Source organism: Martes martes (genome assembly GCF_963455335.1).
Source record: "Martes martes genome assembly, chromosome: 4".
Classification (NCBI taxonomy): Eukaryota; Metazoa; Chordata; class Mammalia; order Carnivora; family Mustelidae; genus Martes; species Martes martes.
Window position 1 is genome coordinate 89,858,964 of NC_137891.1, and position 19,074 is coordinate 89,878,037.

Sequence of the window (19,074 nt, forward strand, 5' to 3'; positions counted from 1 at the left end):
GTTCTTTCTAAGCTGAATCAGGGTGCCTGGCTGGCTCAGTCCATAGAGCATGTTGTCTCCTGACCTCGGTGTTGTGAGTTTGAGTCCCACATTGGGTACAGAGATTATTTAAAAATAAAATCTTTAAAAAACAAAAGAAAGGGCACCTGGGTGGCTCAGTGTCTGCCTTTGGCTCAGGTCATGATCCCAGGGTGCTGGGATCCAGCCCTGTGTCAGGCTCCCTGCACAGTGGGGGGTCTGCTTCTCCCTCTCTCTGCCTGCCACTCCCCAGACTGTGTTCTCTCTTCAAATAAATAAATAAATCTTTAAAAAGAAAAAAAGAGGGACACCTGTGTGGTTCAGTCAATTAAGCCTCCAACTCTTGATTTCTGCTCAGGTCATGATCTCAGGGTCCTGAGATGGAGCCCACATGGGGCGCCATGCTGGGTGTGGAGACGGCTTAAGATTCTCTCTCTCCCTCTCCCACCGCCCTTCCCCCCTCCAGTTCAAGGGCTTGGGCGCCTGCTCTCTCTCTCTCAAATAAATAAATAATGAAAAAGAAAAAAAATTATTTCAGGCTTATGATTGCTCAAAGTTTAGGATTGCCCCTGCCTTTCATTATTCATCTAACAACTTTTTGAATGTCTGAAGACTCCAGGGAAAACAAAACCAGTAAGCTTGGGGCACTGTGGTTTGGGGAGCATAGATGTCATTTTTTTTTCCTTTCCTTTTTTTCTTTTTTTTTTTTTTTTTTTTTTAATGAGAGCATACTTCACCAGAAGCATTCCTTTCCCGAGGCGGTAAGGACAGAGAAACACTGCAGAGGCTCTGGGAATGGCTGGACCTAAAGGCAGCCGTGACGTTGCAAAGAGTCACCTCATCTAGGCTAGGAAACACAGACTGTGCTAACTCGGAGCTCCATAAAGGCAGAAAAACCCCTTTTAGGGCTTTCTCCCCCACTCCCTCCCCACAGACTTCAAGATCCAAGTGGAAAAATTTGCCAGCATGGGTGGGGCCTCAACGGGCTGAATCACTGTGACTAGGTTGAGACTGCCCAAGAAAGCTGGCTTCAGACTATCACGAGGCAAACACTGCAGGTGGTTTTGCTTGCATTTTCAGCAATGTGTTACAGACGACGTTATTAGAAAATGTGCAGATAGGAGAAGGCAGTGGAGGCCCCCTCTAGAACTGGCAGCCACACACCCCCACCCCTCCACAGATTTTGTGTAGGATCTGCCATTTTTATTGTATCCATAAAACCAAACTGTAGACATTCCACCAACGTAACCTCTCCTTCTCTGAATGGTCCTTTCATTTCCCAAGAACCTTGAGAATCCCTGGAGTCATCCTGGCTGCTACTTTCTATCCGCACAGCTTTGCACAAGTTATTTGAGTCTTGGTCTCCTCACAGGCCTAATGGATATAATAATACCCATCTCATCCATTAGGAAAATGAACTGAAAAACAGCTGAAATAAAATATGTTAAGCATCTAAAAGGGTGTTCAGTATGTAATAAATACTGCATCAATATTATTTATTATTATTAGCTATTACTATGATCTTAATAAGTCTGGTCAAATATTAGAAAAGGTCTTTTACTTTACATTTATAATTTTATCATCCCAGTTTAGGGGAAAAATTGTCTTCTTTTAAATTCATCATTAAAAACAAACATGTTTTTCTTGACTTCTCAATTTCCTATCCTAACCAGTCAGTTAATACACTAATAGCCTCCCTAGAACCATTCAGTTTACTGTGAATACATCCAGTGACTACTGAGTGGAGGCTGGGGGAAACACAAATTCACTAGAATCGGCTGGAGGAAAATCCAAATCCAAATCCAACAGGTTTAGTTTAGGTGATGAGCATTTATTGAGCACTTACTACATACTGACATTACACTAAATGCTAGAAACTAGAAAAGCACGAACAAGTGGTGTTTTCTGCCCTTGAGGAGCTTATAATCAGGGTCATATTTTGAGACTGGAGAATCAGGGAAGGCACCCTAAAAAAAAAAAAAAAAAAAGGAAATGGTACTTAAACTTGAAGGATGAGTAGGCTGGCAGGTAGGGAAGAGGAGAGGAAGGGTATTCTAGGCAAAGGGAGCCACCAGAACAAAACCTCAGAAGGATAAAACAGCTTCAAATTACAAGCAGTTCAGAATTAATGGAGCAAAAAGCATGTGATGGAAAATATTGGGAAATAAAGGAGATTTACAGTTTACTTAGAGAAGATGGGTACCACACTTTGCCCAGCTAAGTAGAAGGAGCTAATTGTTCCGGTCCTCTTGCCACCACACTTTTACCAGGGGAGCTCCCCAGCCTAGAAAGTACTCACTCTTTTAGGTCACAAAAATAAGGAGTTTTTTTTAGGCCCACATTAGGTGACATTGGTTAAGTTCCTTTGTTACTCTTTGAGCCTTTATTTCCTCACTTGTAAATCGGGATGGTAGTTATGTTTTTTCATAGGGCTATGGTGAGCATTACACAAGATAGAAATTGCCTGGCATATGCTAGCTGGTCTTATCCAAGTGCTGCTGTGGTCTCACTCATCCCAGATATGCTGGGGGCGGGGTGGGGGGGCGGTTTGCAAGGACCCACAAGAAGGCACATGGCAAGGAGCCTATATGCGAAAATAATTCTGACTGAATAGCCTGTCCAGGGTTTGTGATTATAGTACATAAAGTCTATGGCACTAAAAAAGTCATAATTTCTATGAGCCCTGGCAACCTCCTTTCTCACACAAAAAAGTATGTGGTCACCTCGTTTTTATTTATTTTTTACTTGACACACAGGGGGAGAAATATGAAATATCCCTTACTGGTCTTTTCTCTGTGTCCTCTCTTGGTTGCTGTCAGTGGTTTCCAGTCCTGAGAAGGGAGGACCAATCCTCGATCTTAGACCAGGCTGTGGAGAGGAAGGACTTGGAAGGCCACACCTGAGAAGCCAGCAGACCTCTGCCTGGGGCCCAACTCAGCCTGTTCATTTCCCTCTGCCCTCCACCTCTGGCCACTCATTCTTTTTTTTTTTTTTTTTTTTTTTTTTTTTAAGATTTTATTTATTTGTCAGAGAGAGAGGGAGAGGTAGAGAGAGAGCACAAGCAGGGGGAGTGGCAGGCAGAGGGAGAAGCAGGCTCCCTGCTAAGCAAGGAGACTGATGTGGGGCTGGATCCCAGGACCCTGGGATCATGACCTGAGCTGGAGGCAAATGCTAACCGAACCGGCTGAGCCACCCAGGCTTCCCTGGCCACTTGTTCTATCAGGGGGAGGTGACTCCCTCATTTCTCTGTTACAAATTACCTCTTGACCAAAAGGAACAGGTCTGCAGACTGTCTTTCAGAGAGCACCCCACACTGCACTGAGGAGCACTGCAGCTTGGCTCACCCATTCTGCATGGCAGCAGATGCAAAAGGTGAAAAAAAGAGGAGGGGTTGTTAGCACCCCTCTTCCCACCACCAGCACCACACAGCTGTTCAGAGGTTTAGTCTTCAAAACCACTTAATACTCCTGCAAGCTCTCTGCATCTTAAAAAAAAAGAAGGGTGGGGGGAAAAACCCATAACAGTATCCATGACAACTGAGTAAAAAAAAAAAAAAAAGTAGGCTGTTTAATTCTCAGCCATGGTTTATATACGGAGCCTGTTTTTTGTCCATGGGACTATCTGGTAGGATGTACATTAGGTCCATGTGAAACATTTCTATTCACAAATTGAGAGAAGACAGGGTAAGCCATGTCAACACTGCTTTATACATCTTTTTTTGGACATGGAATTTCATTCTTTTACGTCAAAAGCTAGGAATCCAAGAGTGAAAGAAAGCCACATATCTGAGGGCATATTTACACACCACTCATGTGTGGCCTGATTCGTGGGCAACCCCCAGGGGGCACCAAAGAGCCGTTTCTTTTTTTAGCACACTGGGATTTAAGAAATCCTGGGTACACTTTCCAGGCCATATAAATCCCAGTAGACAGGTTCTATTGTGCAGACTTCCTGGGATCAATCCAGGGCACAGGGAGCTGGGGACTTGAATTACATTATCAGTAATTTGGCTCTTGGCCAAATCTAAGGATAAACATATCAAGACACAGAGTACTTCAAGAGTTCAATCAGAAGTTTCAAGCAACAAGGCCAGATTCTTTTTGAGAAACAAATGGTTGTGGCTGAGGCCACTTTATACTGCAGACAGTACCCAGATCTCTACAGTGGTCCAAGCCAGCCACCGAGAATATAATGCTTAGGTCACCTGGGCCCACTGTGGTCCAGTTACAGATTCTCAGGGTGCCATTTAAACTCGCTAATTTGGGCGCCTGGGTGGCTTAGTCTGTTAATCGTCCAACTCTTGATTTCAGCTCAAGTCATGAGACCAAGCCCTGCGTTGGGCTCTATGCTGGGCATGGAGCCTGCTTAAGATTTTTCTCTCTCCCTCTGTGTGTCCCCGCCCAAACAACAACAACAAAACTCCCTAATTTATTCAAGAAGAAAACCAGGGGTAAAAATGGAAAGACAGAATCATTGGTACAGGCAATTGTCCATGAACCAGAGTGCTCAGCATATATACATTTATTGGGATAAAAACTCTTAAAAGAGACATCATTATGGAAGAATTCCCACAGTCCAAACTAAGCCATGAGCCATATTTTTGTGAGACATCACTATCCCTTGGTGCTCCTTCTAATCAACATAACAATTATCCATTCACATGACTTACCTTCTCAAAGTCTCGAAGAGCCTGGGTCTGCACCTGAGGAGGTTTTTCAAATGCTCTCAAGGAAGGCGGCTGTCCAAAGAGGGTCTTTTCACCACTTCTCCAAATCTGTGATTGCACCGGAGGGCCTCGATCTTTAGTGTCACTAAGAAAAGCTGCCAGTAAAAGAGAACAACAAAAACATTTTCTATAACAGTAGCACTATGATCATTCTAGCTGGCACAATCCAGCAGAATTCCGTTTCCTCAAAATACAGACCAATTCTGGGCCACATGGACACAGTTTGCATAAAGTAGCCTGTGGTTGATCATATTAATAATGTTAGGGTCTGTGATACAAAGTGAAGGTCAAGCAAAGCTTTATTTCGAGCCAGCACCGAGAATCAAACCGTCCATTCGGGGCCGCCTCTTACAGACAGTGCGACCCCTCCCAGCCTTACAGACTAACTTTTATAGGGCAAAGGCCATGTGGTTGAGCCTGGCCACACACAGGTGGCCAATGAGATTGTAACACACAGAAAAAGTTGCATAGTCATGCTAGGTCACACGCAGGTGGCCAATTGAATTACAATTTACCCTACAGTAGCTGTTTGAACTAGCCTATCACTCTGGTCAGAATTGGCACCCAAAAGGCGGGGTTTACATTCTTTGGTGGTTAGGGAGATAGTAGGTGCACTTTACTGACTGGATGCCTCCACCTGGCCTGACTTGTCCTTGCATCTGGGCTCTTTTATCAGGGACTGGTCGGCCATATTTTACTGGTTTCCCAGACTTGTTTCTAAGTAAGTTCCTCTGTGGGGCGGGGGGTGGGGGGGGCAGGGTCAATCTAAGTTCACTGCATAAACAACAACAAAATGGCTGTTCTACCGAGATGGGGTCGCTCTGGCTAAGTAGGCCCTTACAAATAATGGTCCCCAGTGGGATGCCTGGGTGGCTCAGTTGGTTAAGCATCTGCCTTCAGCTCAGGTCACAATCCCAGGGTCTCGGGATCGAGCTCCACATCCCCCACATCAGGCTCCTTGTTGAAGGAGACTGCTTCTCCCTCTGCCTCTGCCTGCCACTCCCCCTGCTTGTGCGCTTGCTCGCTCTCAGTCAAAGAAATAAGATCTAAAATAATAATAATAATAATAATGGTCCTCAGTGAAATGCACTGGTTTATGTCTGGGCCCCTCTGTGGTTTGATCCTCTTGCTACTCCACCGAGTAGAGTCTCTTTCTCTAGCCTTCGGAGACATCCGAGTGAGGTGGGTTGTAGATTCAGGTAGAAGATGTAGAAAAATACATCTTTTCTTGGTTGACAGAAGGAATCAATGACCCCTTATTACTATGCATTTTTTTTTAAGTCAGAAAAAATGACAGCCATTGCAGTCCACTGAGCTCCATAGCCAGCACCACTGTAAGAGCAAAAGGGGCTCTGGGTCAGTGTGCCTCACGGAGGAAAAATTAACTTGACATGTGCTTATGAACAAAGGAGCCAAGAGGCAATATGTCATCATATACTTTTTCTATCCTTTCCTTTTTTTTTCTTTCCTTCCTTCCTTGTACATTTTGATCTCCTTTGTCAAAACTTAATTGACCATATACGCATGGGCACCAGAAGCAAAGGCACCAAGAGCAAAAATAAACAAGTGGGGCTACATCAAACTAAAAAGCTTCTGCTCACAAAGGAAACCATTAAGAATGAAAAGGCAAGCCATGGGATGGAGCTAACATCCTTCCCTCCCTCCCTCCTTTTCTTTGGGCAAACTTGCCAGAATGAGCACAAGAAGTCTCCAGATGTCGCAATCAACTCAGACTTTTTTCTCTGTTAAGAAAGAAAAAGAGGAGGAAGACAGAAAGAACCAGCAAGATGATGGTAAGGAGAAAAATGCAGAAGATAAAATATGATGAAGAAAATAATCATGAGAAATAGGATGATTCTACTATAGCTTTTTTCCCTTGTCTAAACGTACCCATTACGCCACTGATTTCTTTTTTAAGATTTATTTACTTATTTATTTGACAGAGATTACAAGTAGGCAGAGAGGCAGGCAGAGAGAGAGGAGGAAGCAGGCTCCCTGCTGAGCAGAGAGCCCGATGGGGGGCTCGATTCCAGGACCCTGGGATTATGACCTGAGCTGAAGGCAGAGGCTTTAACCCACTGAGCCACCCAGGCGCCCCTACGCCACTGATTTTGAAGAAAAAAATGTTGAAATGTAAGGCCATGTGATTTGTTTTTAAGCTGCACATTGTACAGTGCCTTCATTTGTGTAAAATTAACACAGTATCAGTCATGCCTTAATGGTATTTTCAGAAGCCACGAACCTTGCCTGGTGGAAGATAGAGGTTTAAATTAGAGCAGAAATTTAAAGCAGGTTTTACTGGTGCACAGCACAAATTAGTTATGGATAGAGGTGGTATTTTTTTCCATATTCAGCTGTCTTTGATTCAGCTTGTACAAATAACTGTTGTTCTGTTAATTGTATACTACTCTGTGATTGCAAATTAATAATAATTACAGTAATGTTGCACCTGTTTTGTTGATATTCTGATTATTTCTAAGTAAATGTAAATACTTTACTAAAGAGAAATTGGAAAGAATTATTTCTCCCACATTTAGATGAAATTAAACAGGCTATTGAATGGAAGGTGATTTGATGAAACAGAACAATACACTATAGTTAGATTAGTGGGATGTGATAGAAGATAAGAGCCTTTGAAACTTGGATATGAATCCTGACCACTTGCAAATTGTGGGAATTTAGGTAAATCTCTCTTTTTAAAAAAAGATTGTATTTATTTATTTGACAGAGAGATGGAGAGACAGAGATAGCGAGAGAGACCAGGAGTAGGGAGGGGAGAGAGAAAGAAGCAGGCTCCCCACTGAACAGGGGAATGGGTGGGGCTCTCCATCCCAGGACCCCACCCCCCATCATGACCTGAGCGGAAGGCAGAGGTTTAACAGACTGAGCCACCCAGGTGCCCCAAGGCAAATCTCTTAATTTGGTTGAGCCTCACTGCCTTGGTAAAAATGGGAATAACAATACTTACCTCCCAGAGCTTCTATATGAATTAAAGGAAATAAAAATGAAAGTACTCAACCTAATATCTTTCCTGTAGTACATATCATTCGTACCCTTCTTCCATTTTTGCCCTAGCCCTTTGATTTTTACCTCAAAATGAAGGATCTTGAAGTTCAGAATAAGTATGGTAGACCCTTGGAATTTGGAGACTTAACATACACAATTACAAATGCTAATTTTAAGTGACTCTGAAATCCTTAACACATTCAAATTAAAACCTTTTTCCATGTAGTGCATATGAACCATCTGTACTTCAAGGCTGGTATGAAAAAGGCAAATCACTTAGCAAAGTAACTAGAACCCTTAAGTGATTAAAAGTTTTTGTGAAAAATGCTCCCCAAAGGAGAATTATCTTCACCTTGGTTTCATAATTCAGGTAGATCCCTGGCTAATGTTAGTTCAGTAATGATACGATAGTATTATAACTACAATATTAATAATATTAATATGATTATATTATAAACACAACATTAATAATATTAATAACAATAATACTTACTGGGTGCTTTATTCCTCGATAAACTGTACTAAGAGCTTCTCTCACTTAATTTCACTTAGGAGGCTGACACTATTATTGTACCCATTTTAATGGTATGTGAGTAGAAATTTCGTTCTGGTGGCAGAGTCTATTTTAATCCTTTTACAAGTGACTTTAACCTTGCAATTACAGAATCATTAAAAGCATGAAGAGTTCACATAGTATTTCAATTATGATTTACTGCACTATGCTGGAAAGGTGGGGAATTATATGTTACAGTGATACATGCAAGTCTGGAAATTCACAGACTGTCTGAGAATATTGCCATAATGACTTTAAAGGGGCCATAATTTAAGGGAATTATGATCAGCAAGCACTCAAGAATTTATCAAGGCCCGTGGCCTCCTTACCTGCCGCATGACTTGTTCTAGGTACCATCTCCCCTTCATCCTCTGCAAAATAATCTCTGAGGGAAGAAACATATTGTTAATTAACAAGATACCACCCCACATGGTCCCCCATCCCTGCGGCAGCAAGACACCATGTTCTGTTTTCTTTTTTTTCTCCACAAGTACTCATTAAGCTCCTACTATGTATCAAGGGCAGTGTTAAGCGTGGGAGATACAAAGACAAACACCACAGGAAGGGTCCCCATCCTTAATAAGGACATATAAAGATAGCCATTGCACAAACAATGCCATCATGAGGGAAGAGCAAAGACCCCAAATCAGGGAGGAAATTCATCTGTTAGAAGAACAGAAAACCAGTGTTGCCAACCAACCTTGCAGGACTTTGTGGGATGGGGTGAGGAGACTGAGTTTTATGTGGAGGGCAGTGGGAAACTACTGAAGGATTTTAAATGGGGGAGTGTGGTAAATGACCAGATTAGATGTTAAATGGATGATTCCAGCTGCTGAGTGAGACAGTGTGGAGGGGAATACAAGTGGACGGGAAAAGCAAGAAGAAGTTGTGATGGTTTTAACTAAAAGAAAAGACAGAGAAGATGGAGATAAGCAAAAAAGTTCAAGATATGTGTAGGAAGTAGAACTGACTCAGAAAACTTGGAAACCAGATAAAGTCTATTAATGGTAACGTTAAAAATACCACAGTTCAGTAGCCAGAGGTATGTTTACCCAGCACAGTGAAAGTCACCGTCCCTAGCACAGAAGGGAAAAAATTTTCAAAATATATTCAACAAACACTTGTCAAGCATCTACTATGTTTTTAGGCATTGTTTTAAGTACCACAAATACAGCAGTGAATAAAACAGACAGAAATGCCTGCACACATGGAACTTACAGAAAGGGGAAACAAGTAAGTAAACAAGGACTATAAAAAATCAAAGTAGGGAATGGGGAGAGGGAGTGCTGGAGGTATGGGGAGGAGGAAGAGATTGCAGTTTCCAGTAGGCCACCATTTCTCTGAGAAGCAATAGCGTAATCATGAGGGTATTTGGGAAAGAGTCTTCTAAGCAGAGAACATCAAACACAAAGCCTCACAGGAGGGAGCATGCAGAGTGTTTGGGAGCAGAAAGGAGGCCAGTCCGCTGGGCAGAGAGAGTGAGCACATGGTGAGGAAGTCTTAGGAGGTAAGGTCAAGGAAGTAATGGGAAGGCTGGGCAAGGGTCAGATCGCACAAGGCCTTTCAGGCCGCTGAGAAGCATTGAGCCACTGGAATCTTATGAGTCAAAAAGAGGGTTGAACTGAGTGACGAATGTTTTAAAAGGACCGGCTACTGTTTTGACAATGGACTATCTGGGTGGGGAAGGCAACACAGAGAGCAGACGGCAATAATCCTACACAGAGATGCTTTCAACATTCAGTTTATTCCTTAAACACTTGGGTACACCCGGTTCATTGTTCCAAAAAGGGTTCTGTAGTCAGAGGTTTAGAGGGCTTCTCTTTTTAAAAGCCAGAACCCATTCACAGGGAAGCGGAAGAGAGACTGGCATTTGTTTAGAAATTGTTGTTCTTCCTTCTGGGCCACAGGGCTGGATGCTGGCATGAATCTTCACTTTGTTAAGTTCCAGATGGACATCAAAGTAGCAGACAAGGCACATTGGACTACACACACCACCTGGTGGTTTTTTATTATTCAAAAGCAGATCCCCAGCCTGTGGTTCTTCCAGGTCATCTGCCTCTCTCCCTCCTTTACTTCCCATTAAAAATGTTCCCTGAGAGTAGAGCAATTAAAGAGAGGAAGGTAGCACTCACGAATCCCCCTCTGTTGAGCTAAAGTAGAAGAAGGATGTTGAAGCCATCAGCCAGACCAATGTGTTGAAAGATTTGTGGGGAGAAAACTTACACGTAGCTGCTGCTATTCAGCTATTGGATGGATTCCCTTAGACTCAGCCTGTAGACTTGGGTAGGTGACTGTGCATCTGCCGTCAGCAACATGGGCCACTCCTTAGGCCAAATTCAGCCCAGCCAACATGGTTTTTTTTTGTTTTTCTTTTTTTTTGGTTGGCACAAGGCTGACCCACTTCTGACTTCTCTTAGAAAATGAATGGGTCTAGCTCCACTGGGCCTGCCTTTCCACCTAGGGGGATAACCTGCCCTCTTTCAACAGAACAAACACGTGATCTCCAGTTCGTCACAGTCCCTGTCCCCCCAATCTTCGTAGTCCCAGCTCACACACTCACTTACGATACCCACCTGACTCCGTGTAGGTCTCTGAGGCTGTTACCCTGGTACAGATCCAGGGCACACAGAATTTCATTTCTGTTTTAATGCATAGTCTTGAGAACAGATAAGGAATATGTGGTATATACACACAACAGAATATTATGCGGCCATACGATGATGAGATCATGCCATTTGAGACAACAGGGATGGACCTAGAGGGTATTATGTTAAATGAAATAAGACAGACTGGGAAAGACAAATACCACATCATTGCACTCATATGTGCAACCTAAAAAAAATAAACAAAAAACAAAAAACAAACCCAAATGAATAGAGAAACAAAATGCAGAGTCAGACCTATAAATACAGAGAACAAACTGATGGTTGCCAGAGGGGATGGGGGAGAGTTGGGCAAAATGGATGGTAAGGAGTGGCAGACCCAAGCTTCCCCATATAGAATGAATAAGTCAGGGGGAGAGAAGGTACAGCATAAGGAATATCATCGATGACATTATAGCAGTGATGTGTGGTGACAGACAGTAGCTACACTTGCGATGAACACAGCATAATACCTAAACTTGTAGAGTCACTGCTGTATACCTGAAGCTAACATAACATTGTGTGTCAACCATACTCAAATAAAAGAAAAAAAAACCCCGTAGTCTCAAGTAACCTAATTGCTTCAGCATGCAATTCACTAATCTATGATGATAAACTACTAAAACTGGTTGATAAATCACTTTTACCTCTTCAGCTTCAGTTTCCTCAAATGTTTGTAAAAGAAGTACATGGATTTTTCTAAGGTCCCTCGCAGTAACTGTGCCATTCTACTCCAACAAACCCTTAACCATAAAACTCATTTTGATACCTTCCAAGGATCCAGGGAACTTTTCAGACATGACCTCATTCAATCCTCTTTGCTCTGAAGATTCCACAGTATAGATCCGGAGCGGGTTACAACACAGGGCACACACACCCCATGAGATACTTCACCTTGTAAGCTCACCCACACCCACGCTGAGCCAGCTGTCTGCCCACTAGGAATCAATAAATGAAAGGATAGAGAGGTCACTTTGGATGGGTACCGAGTCAATGGACATACTTATACAGTCTCGGGAGATTTTTTAAAAATCACTTTAACTCTATTAACAGCTCAAGTTCCCTTTCTTATTGCCCAAGAGTGGGGCTCATCATCTGCTCCAAAAGGTTGAGAAGGAATTCGATGCTCCCCCAGGGAAGGGGCTCATAGTGAAGAAACACAGGGTATACGTCTAGGGGATTGCAATTTGCGACAAAATCTGATAAACCAAAGTGCAAAGAGAATTGAGGTATCCGAGAGACAGATTCCAAGCCAGGCCCTACACACACATGCGCGCGTGCGCGTGCATGGCCTTTTGAAGCAGTAATATAGGTTGGTAAATTCTTCCATATTACCCAAGACCAAAAAACACTCCTACAACCTTGTCCTCGTTTCTGAAACTGAAGTGTTTGTAGATTTATTTTTTAGTATCAGTTCATGAATGACTCATGCTCCGCTAGCATATGGTTCACCAGGGCAGGCAACGGCTCTCCCGCTAGATGTACATATATAATCTTTCTCCCAAGATACTTTTACCTTAAAATGCTGCTTTTCCTGTATAAATGAACTATACCTCAAGGAGCCTTATTATCCTTTTTCTCTCAGCCTCATCAATCTGTCAATACTGATACCACTTCCACTAAAGTTACACTTACTAAATTTTGCCAAACCATTCTCTGGCCTAATGTGAGGAACCAAGCTTTTTCCAAGTACAATCCACCCACAAGCTGCTTGCCCACTTATTGCTGCATGAGATCTTACCCACGATTTCTTGATTTGCTGATAAGTAGCTAAGAAGATATTGGACTCAAACAACACATCAACATTCAATATCCCATATTACTAGCTTTTCCTACAGTTTTCCAGGGTGATTAGGCTGAGACTAATCAGAAAATAATTGACTTTCCCAAAGCCATCTGCTACACTCTGATACTCTGCTGCTGTCAGACTGTGCTCTGATGATTTTTTTCCAGTAATTTCCTAACTACAGTAGTTCCAATTATGTCAGGAATATCCAAGCATTCAATTTTGCTTTGCTCGAAAATGGCTACACTGACGTAGCTCTTTTCCAAAATGTATGCAGCTCAGTGGTGCCACTTGTCTCTTTTCTCCTAACATTGTGGGGAGGGTAGAAACCCCCTTCCTTACCAAAGGGCAACACCACGATGGAGCCTGCAGAGAGACAGTTTCTACAAAGCAGCCATTGGTCTTCTTCTGCAAAATGCACATTCAGTGTTACTGTCTTATATTTTGGTCTATTTAATTTGTAGACTGAGAAGAGCAAGGGATCGTATTATCAGACCATATTATTCACGAGCAGTGGCAAGGCGGTAACCACACAACTTTATATTACAAAGCAGGTTGTGCAACAAGTCTGAACAGTTATGAGATGGTGGCATCCCAGGACCGAAGACATCCCAAACTATTTTTTTTAAAGATTTTATTTATTCATTTGGCACAGAGACAGAGCACAAGCAAGGGGAGTGACAAGCAGAGGCAGAGGGAAAGAGGGAAGCCCGCTCCCCACTGTACAGGGAGCCCGACGCGAGGCTCTATCCCAGGAGCCCAAGATCATGACTTGAGAGGAAGACAGATGCTTAACTGACTGAGCCACTCAGGTACCCCACATCCTCAAACTATTTCTAGGGAGCTCATGTCCACCCAGTCCCCGGTACTTTCTTCTTCTTGGTCTCACCTATTAACAGTTTTAACGGAGGGATATTTCTACCCACATGAGTGTCCAAACTCCCGAAGGGATGGTTATTTGCAGGTCCTCTCTCCAGGGCAATCAAACCCACCGAAGTTGTTGGAGGCCACACAGTCTGGGTCCCCTCCTTCACACCTACCACCACTCTTGCTGAAGATCTCTAAGCCCGTGGACAAAGGCCATCTCTTGGAGGCATTTTCTATCTTTCAGACTTCTTTTTATGTAGTTTTTTTGTTCATAAACAAAAACTCAGAAAGGAGAAAAATAATCTGCTATAGCAGTACTTAGAGTGAAAACCTGGGCCACGATTGACATTTTTAAGTTTTTTCAGTCCTTTTCATAAACATTTATTGAGAAGTGACTTATATGGTAAGCCCTGGAAACACGAAGATGAAACAGAAATATACTCCATCATGAAGGTGCTCAGTCTACTGGGGAAGGCAGCTAGCATTCAATGAGATAACTGTAAGAATAATGAGATTCAAAACAGAGATTTGGAGAGAGGACCGAATTCGAGAACTTTTACAACTCAAAAAAATAAATAAATAAAACAGATTTCAGAACATAAATGTGATAGCAATTATTTTTGTCCATCTTAGTAAGCATAAACTGCCCCCATTACCCCCATCCTATCCCCCGGCAATGTTTTTACCTTTCCCTCTTCTCAAACCTTCCTTCTCTAAGTTCTAATACTCAGGTAGGAGTATTAGGGGAAGTTAAGGGTGGAAACTGGTTCTTCATTTGCATGTCCTTCCTCAAACCCATTAGCTTTATCTAACTACTTAGAACCCCCAAAGATGATTTAAAATGTCAAGCAAGGAAGGATCAGGACTAAGATTTGTACTATAGTAAAAATGCCTATAGATATGGACTAGAAGAGAATCTGCACAAGAGATAAGACTGGAGGTTTAGGATGGTGGAAAATACATGTGAATCTCTGCCTTTTTTCTTTTTTTACTATTTTATACTAAAAGGTTATTTTTTTTTTTTAACTAGGCTCCACACCTAGCATGGGGCTTAATGCAAGGCTTGAAATCATGACCCTAAGATCAAGCCCTGAACTGAGATCAGGATCACTTAACCAACTGAGCCACCCAAGCGCCCATAAAGGTTAATTTTTATTTTTTAAAGAAGAGAATTATTTTGATCCAATTTACACTGCCCTTCTAATGAAGCCCTCAATAAAAGATAAACAGTGTAAGAGATTAGGCTCAGTCTGACCTCCTCAAACAGTGCGGATTATGTGGTGTGACAGGAAGATTGTTGGAAGTTTGCTCAGCACTAGACATTGAACCAAATGCACATTCCATTCTAATTCCTATATTCTTTTTTTTTTAAGATTTCATTTATTTATTTGAGACAGAGAGAGAAATAGCAAGAGAATGCATGAGCAGGGGCTTGGGGTGGGGGTTGGAGAGAGAGAAGCAGGCTCCCACTGAGCAGGGTGTCCATTGTGGGGCTCAATCCCAGGACCCTGGGATCATGACCTGAGTTGAAGGCAGGGGCTTAACCCACTGAGTCACCCAGGTGCCCCTAATTCCTATATTCTTAAAGCACATTTGACATAAGTAACTAAATTCTGGTTCAAATAAAAGCAATCTTTCTGATGTTCAGAGATCATTTTTTTAATATTTTTTATTTGTATCCATATTCAACACTTGCAAATAGAAAAGTGTTGGAAGGAGAAGAACTATGGCCTACTTTCTCTAATGTGTGAAGCTCTGGCTCTAAGAACTTTTAAATGATAGGGTTTCACAAGTAGAGGCGGCCTAGGAACAGAGACATCTACAGGTGACTGTCTGTGGACTGCCTGGGCCCGACTTCACAGTTCACATTCTCTTCCAGTGGAATTCTCCTTAGCACTAATCTCACATTAAATATCCTCTTTACTGTGGACAACCACCACGAGCCACCACCAATGCTGCCACAATTCATTAAGTGCCCAATGCTTTCCAGGCAGCATCTCATTCAGTCCTCACAAAATCCTGTCCAGTAGGTCCTGTATCACAGATAAGGAAACAGGGGCCCTAGAAGGATGAAGTGACTTGCCCAAGATCATACAGCTTGTTAGTGTCAAGCCTGAACTTGAAAATGGCACTTGACTCCAAACCTTTACTCTTTCCACCTACGCCTTTACCAGAATCTTCCTCTGTCTCTGGCTTGACTCCAGGGAAGTGACCCCCTGAGAATCTGAAGGGCAAGGAAGGGTGGACAGTGATGCTGTGTCAAGACTGGATTTAGACTCAGATCCAGACACAGATACGTTCTTTGAGATGCCAACTCATCCCCGCTGGACATAGCTCACACTTGAGTATTCGAATACTGGTGTAACAGATGCCATGTGACAAATGAGTTAAAATCCTAAAAGGGAAGTGGCTGGTATGACTTTTTTTTTAATAGGTTCTATCCTGAAAAATGAGTCATCCATAATTTTACACTTCCCATCTCTACCCAAATCTCTCTAACTGCTCAAACCCTCCCTGAACCTCTTTGCTGCTAACCCTTGCCACCATCCCCAACAGATAAAGGGAAGAAACTAAAAGGCAGAGAAAGTGACGGGATAGACACAATCAAAACAGGACAGGCCAATAGTGAACAAACTATGAGACTTCTCCTCGGATCTTTTTTTCTCTCGCCAACAGAGACATCGAGTGTGTGGTCTATGTTCCCCACGTTGCCAAATCCCACCCCCATTTGGCACCAGAACTGCAAAAACATATTTGAATGCAAATATGGTAGAAGTCACAGATGCAGAGCACAAATACCGGGAGATTATAATTTTTTCTCATCTCAAGACCTATCATTATAACCTCTGCAAGCGAGGATACTTAATTGGCAAAGCCCCCTCAGAAAAGACAGAGCCTGGCTCGTGAGGCCCCCTCTGCATGCCGACCAAGTGTGGGCTGACTTGGCACTGCTTCAGCAACATCCACTTTTCTCCAGTACATCCTGAAATTACACCCTTCACTCAACAGACTCTATTCACTGTGAGTGACCACAGCCAAATGGGAACTCTGGGAAACAGTTTTCCGTAGTGCTACTAAGTCCTCAACAGCAACAGGGAGCTACAGGCATCACTGTGCACCTGCAACAACTGATCCACATTTTATGATCTTTCTTGCCCTTGTACTAAGTCTTTGGCCTAAAAGGAACAAACATTCTATTTCTTGCTCTTACCCATCAAGGCTCAGAGAAACCACTTCATGACATAAAAAGGTAAAGGAAGTTCAAGTAATTTTTTCTCATCAGACACCCAAATAGCTAATAAATTCTCTTCCCTTCACCCCGAATCAGCCAAGACACTGATAGCACTCTTTCACAAGAGATGTGAAAAACGATCTGCTTCAAATTCAGTCACATCCACTGGGGGATGGTGTATGGTCTCTCCACCCATTTCTCAAACTTAGCTTGTGCTTTCAACTTTTGGTCCTGACGATGTATTCTGTCGTTCTCAGTCTTCATTAACAACCACTACTCACAAGGCACTATGGTATGCCAAGGCAGCTGGCACACAGTCCATCTTGGAGCCCTAGCCCAAGCACCAGGAGATAGATATTTTTTTCCTGTTTCTATCTACCTTTTTATTCACATAATCCTTTGTTGTTTCCTATCTTTACCGCATCTATTTTTAATGATTTAAAAAGAACTACATGCATCTTCTAGAAAACTGTGGAAAGGAAAAAAAAATGTTTATAGAAAAGTAATACAAAATGTTACCACTTAAAGACAACATCCATGAAGATATTTAATGTACTTACTTCCAGTTGTTCTTTAGTTCATATGCCTGTGAGAATTCTACAAAATAGAAATAATACTGCATGTACAACTTTGTATCTTGATTTTATTTATATTATTGAACTCAAAGGTTTTAAGGAGTGCATTTTTAGGGGGTCAGGGGAGGAGAGCAGAGGAGGCACATAAGAGGAGGAGGAGGAGAATTTCTTAATATTATATTTCTTAATATTATAGATCTGTAGAATGTATCTAGAGTCGTCTTTTTCAGTATGGTTCCATGATGTATTAAAAAAAGCTTATAAAGGGAACCCTTGTGCACTGTTGGTGGGAGTATAATTGGTGTAGCCACTATGGATGAGAGTATGGAGGTTCCTTACGATATTAAAAATAGAGCTACTAGGGCACATGGGTGGCTCAGTCAGTTAAGACTCCTACTTTTGATCTCACTCAGGCCTTGATTTCAGGGTCATGAGTTCAGACCCCATGTTGAGCTCCATCCTGGAGCACTACTTTTTTTAAGCTCTACTTAAAAAAAAAAAAAAATAGAGCTACCAGGATTCCCACTACTGGGTAGTTACCTCAAGATAATTTGAAGAGATATATGCACCCCTGTGTTCATTGCAGCATTATTTACAATAGCCAAGATATGGAAGCAAATTAAGTATTCATCAATAGATGAGTGACTAAGAAGATGTGGCATATATACACAATGGATATTACTCAGCTATAAAAAAAAAGAGTGAAATCTTGCCATTCATGACAACATGGGGTGGACCTAGAGGGTATTATGCTAAGGGAAATAAGTCAAGCAGAGAAAGACAAATATTGTATTATTTCCTTTATAGGTGAAATCCAAAAAATAAAACAAACACACAAAACAAAACAGAAACAGACTCATATATCCAGAAAATAAACTGGTGGTTACCAGAGGTAGGGAGGTGTTGAAGGTATGGGTGAAACAAATGAAGAGATTTAGGAAGTACAACATTTACACAATCTTATATAAAATAAATAAGTCATGGAGACATAAGGTACAGCATAAAAAATATAGTGTGATACAGAAATAATTCCATATGGTGACAGATGATAACTAGACTTACCATGGGGATCATTTCATAATGTATAAAAATATTGAATCACTATGATGTACACCTGAAACTAACATGATATTGTATGTCAATTTCACCTCAACCAAAGAAAATAAATTTAAAAAAAATAAAACAAAGATTATAGACTCCTAGAGGATAATAAAACTGACAGAGGGTTACCAAGGTTTAGGGGTTGTTAAGGCAGTAAGAGACTCTGAAGTGGTACTGAGAGTGATTGAAAGAGCTGCCCCTGAGGTCCAGGCTCAGTAGGGAGATGGACAAAGAGCAGGTAGCCTGGAAGATAGAGGAACTGGAGTATGCAATAAGGTGAACTGAATATTCAGAAAGAATGAGAAGATGGGGGGACTTGACCTTGTGGTCAGGAAACATAAACTCAGAGTTAAGGATCCTAAGGGGAATTTGGACTGAGGATGAGCTGCAAATCTGGCTTGCTGAGGGTGTGTGGAAGTGGATTGGCAGAAAGGAATTGTGAAGCCCAGGCAGAAGAGTAATATATATTCATGCCTAGTGACCCCTCTGGAATATCAGTCACTTGCAGGCAGGGTTTTTATATCATTCACTATTATATAGCTAGCATTTAAAAAGCCTAGATCATAAC

The 19,074-nt window shown here is 42.1% G+C and overlaps 1 protein-coding gene across 1 annotated transcript in view; it reads right to left on the reverse strand.

Annotated features, from left to right (window-relative positions):
• Positions 1-19,074, reverse strand: part of LOC308342466 (myomegalin-like) — a 177,126-nt gene that overhangs the window by 149,992 nt on the left and 8,060 nt on the right. Inside the window, exons 2-3 of the mRNA XM_080802904.1 lie at positions 8,633-8,688; positions 4,688-4,839 (exon numbers count right to left, since the gene is read on the reverse strand). Of these exons, the coding sequence (XP_080659030.1) occupies positions 4,688-4,839; positions 8,633-8,688 (208 nt within the window). The remainder of the gene's footprint in view (positions 1-4,687; positions 4,840-8,632; positions 8,689-19,074) is intronic.